Source organism: Castanea sativa, chromosome 5, assembly GCF_040712315.1.
Source record: "Castanea sativa cultivar Marrone di Chiusa Pesio chromosome 5, ASM4071231v1".
Lineage (NCBI taxonomy): Eukaryota > Viridiplantae > Streptophyta > Magnoliopsida > Fagales > Fagaceae > Castanea > Castanea sativa.
This window is the reverse complement of record NC_134017.1, coordinates 63,050,059-63,059,766: the sequence shown is the minus strand read 5'-3', so window position 1 is coordinate 63,059,766 and position 9,708 is coordinate 63,050,059. Positions and strand designations below refer to the sequence as shown.

The window sequence follows — 9,708 nt, the reverse complement described above, 5'->3', positions numbered from 1 at the left end:
AGGAATTTAGTGACTATGTAGTCAAACACATCCCAAGACACTGAGCTTATGAAGCCAATCGAATGGCTCAAGCAACATCAGGTTATAAGGTAGACCATGATAAGGCAAAAGAATTAGGACAATCAACATCTAAATTGTTACCATTCTTTACTATAAAAAAAAGAAATTGTTACCATTCGTAATAGATACACAACTAGTATTAGAAGCATTCATCTTCGATGTGAGCCTATGTGATTGGAGGAGACCAATTATTTCCTATCTTCAAAATCACATTAGAAGACCTGTAAGTTGAAGGCAAGGAAATATGTTTTATTGGGGGAAAAAGCAAAAGACTTATACAAAAAAAGCACAGATGGACTCCTAAAATCTATAGGTATCGATGAATTGGTGCAGGTAATGACAGAAATTGATGAAGGAATTTGTAGAGCACGTCAAGCTACTGGGATTGAGAGGCATATAAAAGGCATAGACCTATTCCTAAGATTTTAGTTTCAGAACTTAGTTTTATCATTAAGCCATGACCATTTACTGATTGGTCCTTTGATTTGATATGAAAGGTAGCACCTACTCCAAAAAAAAAAATTTTTATTTATTTTTGTTGGGACTAGGAAAACCAAGGTCATCCATGTTAAGAGAAGACCTCCTAGAATTAATTATGCAACATTTAAGAAAAGTGTAACTGATGGAACAGTTAGTTACTAATTGGGCCTTAATCTCCCCATTTAAGGAGGGAGATATTAATGGTCTCCCAATGGTCACATAAAAAAATTATTAGTTTATTACATCTCATCCATAGCGAAAAACACTTACACACTCACTAAAAGAGTAATTACTAGTTATTAGCTTTCTATTTCAACTCTATGAGGTTTATTGACTTAAGCATAGCAGACCCTTACGAGCCATTTGGTTGGGAAGATGAAAAAATGAGATGATAGAAAATATTTTAGTTTTTCTCATTTGTATTTGGTTGGGAGGGTGGAAAAGTGGAGAGATAAAAAACTTTTTTGTTTAGTTGAGAAGAAAAATAAGTGGATTGAAAATAAAATTGGTATAAATTTACCATAATGTCCCTGTTTAATAAAAGGCGAAAACATCATTTTGGTCCCTAAATTTTGATAATAGTCAATTTGGTCCCCTACCATTAACTCACTAATAAAAAATGTCTCCATAACTAACAGTGTGCACAGTTGGCACACTTGAAGCTTATGTGGCTTAGGAAATAATATATATAAAAAATTTAATTAACATTAAAAATTCCACCTCAATATTTAATAAAAAGAAAAAGCCACATTAGAAAATTAAAAAAAAGAACCGATGTTTTTTAAGCCAAAAGGAAATGAATTTTAAAAAATAAAAATAAACCTCAAATGTCTATGTTATATTCTTTCGTTCCAAACATAACCAAACAAAGAAAAATTGGCTGGATAATGAATCACACCCACAATCAATGGAACTCAAATACAACACACTATCGGTCCTTAATGAGACCATGACAGCCCTTCAGTGGCGGCTCCATGAATTTTTTCCAGGATGTTCCTCGATAAGCATAAATTACACAATTTAATAAAAAGAAAATTTTATATATTGACAACAATAACAATAAAAAAACACGCAAATATATAAAGTTTACAATTGCCTTCTACGAGTTTTCATATTTTGAAATCGTTGTATGATAGTCTCATTATCAATGTTACAAGCTACATCTTTTTCAATATACACAACCAAGCAATCATTCATCTACTGATCTCCCATTCGATTGCGCAATTCATTTTTTATATATTTCATTGCTGAAAAGCTTCTTTCAACTGTTGCAGTAGCGACAGGAAGAGTCAAAACTAACTTCACAAGCAAATAGATTAATGGATAAGCCTCATACTTCCTTGTGTTCACTAACTTTTTAGCAAGTTCACTAACTCCTTGAACCTCAAAAAACAAGTTATTGTTGCGCATATCACAAATGTAATTCTGAAGTTGAGAGTCAAGTGCCAAGATATCTGTCCTAAGAAAATCAGATGGATAGAACTTTGCTAGACGTATCAACTTTTCCTTATCAAAAGCCACAAATGAATTACTTGGATTCATGCAAGCCATACAAAGTAGCAAATCGGTATTTGCCTCTGAAAAACGGTTGTTAAGCTCTTGAAGTTGCATATCTATGACTGTGCAGAATAACTCAACACGATAATGATGTAAATTTGTATTTTTTTAGGTGTTGCGTCGCGGCCTCCTACTAACTTCAAATATTTCATCCATGTTCAAGATAGGAATATCATGTGTGGTACAAAATGAAGACACTTCAGTCAATAACGATATCCATTCATCATCTTTCATCATTTGCAATCGTTGCTTAGACACTTTAACAAGATCCATAGCATTTACTATGTCTTGATTTTTTTTTTTGCAATACTATTGACAACTCATTTATGATCCCTAAAATGTTTTTCATCAAGTGTAGAGCAAAGACAAATTCAAAAGATAGAATTAACCTCATAATAGATCGAGCTTTAACTTTTTGGTCGGAGATGCCATCTTCTTCAATAATCTCAAGTTCATTAACAGCAGTAAAGAATATCAAAATCAAGTTGATAATAGTCCCATAATATGATCCCTAATGTGTATCACCGGGACGTTTAAGATTTGTCTCTTGATTCAAACCTTGCCCACTTCTATGTACACCATTTTCTAAATCTTCTTTAATTTTGGCAAATTGTGCATCTCAAAGAACATCTCGTTTCTTACAAGAGCCTCCAATAACAGTTACTAAATTACTAACCACATAAAAAAATACAATAATGTTAATGTGATTTTAGGCAACGGCAACAAGTGTCAATTGAAATTGATGAGCAAAACAATGGACATAAAATGCTGATTTATTCTCTTTCAAAATTAAAGTTTTGAGACCATTGATATCACATTGCATATTACTAGCCCCGTCATAACCTTGCCCACGTAGTTTCTATAAACTCAAATTATATTCACAAAGTAAACATTCGATCACATATTTGAGTGACAAAGCAATGATATTTGCTACATGTATAATACCAAGGAACCACTGTATAATAATTCCTTTTTGTTCACATAACGAAGAATGAGGGTCATTTGTTCTTTCACTGAAATATCACGTGACTCATCAACTAATATTGAAAAGAACCCATTGTCAAGATCCTTGATGATGGCTTTGGATGTTTCACATGCAATTGCATTCACAATGTCTTTTTGAATATCATGGTGGGTAACCTTGCAATTTTTCGGAGATTTTTGCAACACTTCATTGATAGATTCATTGTGATCCCCCCAAAAATTGTAGAAGCTCAAAGAAATTTCCCTTTTCACTTGAACCTTGAGATTCATCGTGACCATGAAAAGCTAATCCCTGGCATAAAAGGAATCTTATGCAATCAACTATTGCATTTAATTGAACCCAATATTCAGTTTTATCTTGATTTGATTGCTTAACCAAAACACTTTGAATGTGTTGCTTTTCCTTCAATAGATCTTCACTCTTCTTGACAGCTTGGTTATGAGCACTATTAACTCCTCCAACATGGACATTTAACTTCTCTTTCTGATTCCAAAGTTTGAATCCCTTCGTTACAAAAGTGTCACCTCCTCCTTGCTTACCAACATCTTGCCCAAATAGGTAGCAATAAAAACAAAATACTGCATCTTTGTCTATACTATATTCCAACCAGTATCTCTTTTCATACCATTTGGATATAAATCGACAAGGATTTTCAAAAAAATATGTAAAATAAGTTGACAAGGGCCTTTCCCTAAATAATATCTTCTTATTTAATCATGATCATTAGGATGATAAGATGATATCTTTTCTCGTGGCCTAGGATTTGAAGGAAGATTTTCTAAGTTAAAGTCAACATGAATTCGCTTAGAAGATGAAGATGAATCTTGCACAAGAGATATATCTTGGGTACGTGGTTTTCTTATCAAATATTTGTTCATAATTCTAGCAAAAGAATAAACAATAAACCATAAGTTCATTTGAAATATTAATAAAATTATTAATTACTGTTGTTTAGTTGTTTCATTAATTTGTTTGTCTTTTATAAACTATAATTTGTTATATTGTTGTTTCATTAATTATAAAATTATTAATTGTTGTTTAGTCTAACATAATTTAATTTGTTTGTATATTATAATGTATTGGTTAATTATATTGCTTTAATTATTGTTGTTTAGCGTAACAATAGACTATATTGCTTTAATTTGTTTGTCATTAATTATACTACTTTAATTTGTTATATTGTTTAGCCTCATGTGCATATTACACTAAAAGAGCCATGTGCACATTACACATTCCATGTGAAGCACAATAATTAAAGCAGTGTAACCTAGCCCCATGTGCCCATCTACCCCCACCCCACTCAACAGACAAGCACAAGCCTGATGCCTGATGCCACAATCACAATTGTCAGCTGCCAATCAGAAAATTTCACAATCATAAATCACAATACACATTACACTAAAAGACAATCAATATCTCACCAACACCAACACCAACACACACTGATCAACACCAATGGATAAGAATAAGATAAAACCAAAACTAAAAATTCAAAAAAAGGCAAAAAGCAAAATATTAATAAGGCTACCAATCACAGACTCATAGTTCAAAAGAGAGAGAGAGTTAGACTCTTAAAGAATAAAGAGAGAGACTCTCATTCATTAATTTCATTTCACAGTTTTCATTTTAGATTCAAAAAAAGAGAGAGACTGAGAGAAAAAGAGAGAGAAATACCTTGAAGAAGGGAGCACGAGCACTGAGCACTGGAGCAACTCTGCGATCCCAATCTACGATGAGGGGCGATCTGCGATGAGTGACAATGACGACGATGACGAGCAAGCTGCGAGCGACGTAACCGTGGGTTTGATTTCTGATTTAGTGATTTGCTCTGTATTGGGGTTTTTTTTTTTTTTTTTTGTGGAGAATCTGTGGGTTTGCTACCTCTGTAATTTGTTGGGCTTGCCATGGGCTTGGCTCTGTCCCTGTTACAAATTTTTATTTATATTTATTTTATTTATTTATTTATTTTTTCAGATTTTAGTTCAAAATTTTTTTTTGGGTATTTTTGCTTGAAAGTAGAACAAATAAATTTTTTTTTTAAAATTTGAGGGTGTTCCTAATATAAATCAAATATAAAAAAAATTTAATTATTATATATAATTTTTTTTTAGGTTAGGGTGTTCCTAGGAACACCCTGAGCTGTATGTGGCGTCGCCACTGCAGCCCTTGGTGCCCAAGTCCGTTGGTGTTCATGAAATATTTTCTCAACATGGGACCACACCATCACTATAGGTTTTGCTCGTGACTCGGCCACGGTCTTTGCCTGAAATGGTGAGACCATTCGGGAGTATTGGTGATATACCAAGCATGCTCTCGACTAGGGTCATGATGGTGGGCCTGATCTCATTGTTGATGTACCAAGAGCAGGATAAAAAAAAAAATTGTATTTTCTTTTTAATTGTCATTGTGATTGTGGATCTAGGGTCAATTTTGTTTAGTTATGGGTGTCTTATTTTTATTTTGCTTTGGATCTGATTTATGTTTTAGATCTAATTTATGTTTTAGGTTTTGCATCAATTTTGATATATATATATATATATGTGTGTGTGTGTGTGTGTGTGTGTGTGACGTGCGCGCTTTGTTTCATTTTGTGTCAGTGTATCATGTATTTGAGTTCCATTGATCGTGGGTTTGGATTGAAAAAAAATAACAAAGATTTTTGACTTTTGAGGTTTTATTTGATCTAAATTCATTTCTTTTTGGCTTAAAAATCATCCGTTCATTTTTTTTTCTAATGTGTTTTTTTCTCTATTTATTAAACGTTGAGGTGGCATTTTTTATGTTAATTAAAGTTTTTATTATTATTTCAAAAGCCACGTAAGCTTTAAGTGTGCCAACTATGAACACCGTTAGCCATATAGACATTTTCCGTTAGTGAGCTAACGATAGAGACTAAATTTACTGCAAGATAAAAATAACTAAGACCAAATTAACTGCTACCAAAATGTAAGAATCAAATTAACTTTGACCTCAAAATGTAGAGACCAAAATGATGTTTTCACCTAAATAAAACAAAAAGGAACACGTTATACTTTTTTTAAAAAATTGTGTATAGATAGACACTTTATTAAAATAAAAAAGAGCATGAGAAATAAACCCAAAACAATTTTCTAAAAAAAAAAAAAAAACAAAAACCAACCAAAATTGATGAGAAAAGAAACATATGAGCACCCAACACGTCCAGAAGCTTAGTAACAGAGAAAGACAAAATCAAAGGAAAAATGGGAAAAACAATGCAGGCAAAGAAGAACGAAGTGCAATGTGCAGGGGCATTTTTGGCAGTTCCTTTTAGGGTTCTCCCTATTTTAGGGAGAAAACATTTTGGCGAGCCCACCAAATATCCACTAAAAATATTTAGCTAAAATGCACAACTCACCCTCTAATTTCACAACTTTTCATTTTATTCCTCTAAGTTTGGGTTTTATCATTTCAGTCCTTTTAAATTTCATTTATTCTCAATTAAGTCCTCCTTTAGGAATCCATTAATTGCTGCCATTATCTATTACAAAACTACACTGTTTTTGTCCTTCATATTTATTTATTAATTTTAAGAAAACGTTAATTTAAATATATAAAAAACCCATAAATTAGATTAAGAAACTGCATCCTATTTGGAGAACAACATTGAAGTAACATTTTGTGGTGGCATTCTGGTCATTGAAATGGATTTGGATGGAGTGGGGTAATTGGATTCACACAAGCTAATATCTGGTGAACAACTAGACTGAGACTCCTACCAAGAACATTTGCAAGATTAGTGGTAAACGAATTAGGGTCTATTCAACGCCTTGTGACTAGGGAGGGAGATCCAAGATGGCTTTCTCCTGGGAAAGTGCCAAGGGACCTGTGTATAATGGCAAGTGTGGTGCATTTGGTAAATGTCAACTTCTAAATGATACTAAATTTGAATGCACTTGTCTACCTAGATTCCAACCCAAGTCACCAAGTGAATGGTCATTAAGAAATGCATCTGGTGGGTGTGTTAGAAAGCGTGGAAAAGCATTTATATGCAAGATTGGTGATGAGTTTGTAAAGGTAGAAAATGTTCCTCACTTCTTCTAGTCCAGCCTAATTCGGAGAAAATGAGCATTTGCCCCTTTCGCCAAAACTTTTCAGCAAAATACCACATATCTGAAACTAATTAGGGAAATGCCCCTATTTTGAAACTTGATTTTCTAAAAATCGAGTTTCAATTTAGAACTTGATTTTTGGACATAGCAAACTGAAAAATTAAAAAAAAAAAATTGGTACTCGAGTTCATGGAACTCGAGTTCCTTGAAAAAATTCAAGTGGAACTCGAGTTCCAAAAAAAAAAAATTCTAAGTCCACGTTTGCTATAACTTGATGTTCCAAAAATCAAGTTTTACATTTGGAACTCGATTTTCAGAAAAATCAAGTTTCAAAATAGGGGCATTCCCTAATTAGTTTCAAAAGTGGGACATTTTGCTAGATTTTTTTAAAAGAAAGGGCAAAAGCCCATTTTGGCCACCTAATTCTCATCCTGGACTCTAGCGACGATGAGAGAAAACAAAAGAAGCAAAAGCTCCTTCACAGCCTTAATTCTCATCCTCAATACCCAGCCTTGTTGCCAAATTCCATGTCCTTTACTTTGAACCCTTACTGCTCTGATCTCCCAAATTCAAATGTTGACAATCTAGAGGCTGAACTCAAATTCTCTCAGTCTCTCTTCTCCTTCTTTCCCCTCTTGATCTCTCATTCTGTCTCTTTGCCCCTCTTTCTCCCTCCCAATCTCTCATAGTATCGGGCGGGTGGAGATTCAATTTAGATCTTCAATGTTGTTCTCCAAATTGGTCGTAGTTTCTTAATCTAATTTCTGGGTTAAAAAAATTAAAATTTTCTTAAAATTAATAAATAAATAATAAATTAAAAATTAAATAAATGACAAAAACAGAGTAGTTTTGCTATAGATAACAGTAGCAACTAACAGATTGCTAATGGAGAACTTAATTGAGAATAAATGAAAGTTAGAGGACTGAAATGACAAAATCTAAACTTAGAGGACTAAAATGAAAAGTTGTAAAACTTAGAGGGTGAATTTTGCATTTTAACCAAAATATTTTATCCCCACTTTTCTCTCAATTTTCCATCCTCCCGAAAATCTATCCAAACAAGCGGATCCCTTAAGTTGATGCCACATCAGCACCCTTCGAGCCGTATTTATATTTTGTAGCCTAGATGACCTTCTATTTGCATTTCACTGGACAAGTGACCTAATTGGTTATTTTTTGCATCATTCATTTGGGTAGCTACAAACTATTTTATCAAGTGGATTGAAGTTAAGGCATATCGTAACATCAATGAAGGGAATGTAATCCAATGTCTAAAAGAGATGATTATTCATCACTAAGGATTACCACAAACCATCACTTTTGATAATGGTTTAGTATTTAGAGGAGTGAGAATCTAGGCATTTTCTTAAGAGCATGGGATCAAAATTTTGAATTCTATCCCGTATTATGCACAAGCTAATAGTCAGGCTGAGTCCATTCATAAAATAAAGAAAGAATAATAATGTATAAGAAAAGTCATCAATAACAATCCCTTGGACTGAGAATGAGTTATTGTCAGAAGTCTTATGGGCATATCTAACTTCAAAACATCAATTAATACATATTGAAATTAGGTGCAATACTTAGGACCTAATGTGAAAGTTCAAATTAGTGTGAAAATTGCCACTTAATGGCTCCTTCCAATACTTTCCAAAGGCACCAAAATTTGACTTAACACTCAGATTGGGTGAGGCAAATGTTTGGGCTAAGAACCTTTTAAGAATGTAGAGATGGAGAGGTAGGAGTAAAGTAAAACTAAGAGAAAATGAGTAGATGATTATGGGTATAACAATCTCTAACTCTCAAGTGTTTTTGCTAGGGTTTTCTCTCTAAAAAACACTCCTTACATTTCGTGGGTGATGAGAGTATATATAGGATGGGTAAAGAATTTGGTAAAACACTTTTTCTTTTTGCCAAACTGAAAGTTTCGTGGGTACCTTGTGAGATGACCTTTCTCACCAAGTATTCGCGAATTTGACAGCCTGGAATGACTCTTCAGCTTCTAGTCATGTGCTTCACATGTGGCCTTTCACAGGTTATTCTTCTTGTGAGCTTCTCGCGAGCTAGTCGTGAACTGCACTGATTCTTCTTTGAAGCTTGATTCTTTACCAATCTCTCACACTTATCCCTTACAAATCAACCCACATAAATATAGGGAAATGATTGAAAAAATTACAATCAAATTTGGCACGGAATTAAAGCTAACAAAGGCTAATTGGAAATCGCAACTTTACATAATGTAATAGCTATTAACGGCTGAGATTGAGAGTTGAAAAAAACAACTTTCAATCTCAACCATTGAATAAAGAAAGTTAGAAAACGTATAAAATGTAAAATTTAAAGAGTAGAAGTGTTAAAAAAAAAATTGTGATTAGGGATGAGGGTAATTGCACTGGATGCAATACCTACTTGATCTTAATCCCTATTAATATTACACATTACTCCTTAGTCTATGGCCATGATGCAATTCCTCCCATTGAAGTTACATTAGATTCCTAGTGGTTCTTGTGTTTTTCCATGGGCCCTTGCAATATTTTTTTGGCGAAAATACTATTA

General features: G+C 33.3%; 1 protein-coding gene across 1 annotated transcript; it reads right to left on the bottom strand.

Annotated features, from left to right (window-relative positions):
* Positions 1-1,737: 1,737 nt before the first annotated feature.
* On the bottom strand, positions 1,738-3,351 carry LOC142635588 (uncharacterized). Its single transcript, XM_075809728.1, has 3 exons — positions 3,043-3,351; positions 2,902-2,956; positions 1,738-2,159 (listed from the first exon to the last, which is right to left on the bottom strand). Exons 1-3 carry the CDS (start codon positions 3,349-3,351, stop codon positions 1,738-1,740), a joined length of 786 nt encoding a protein of 261 aa, XP_075665843.1.
* Between the last annotated feature and the right edge of the window lie 6,357 nt (positions 3,352-9,708).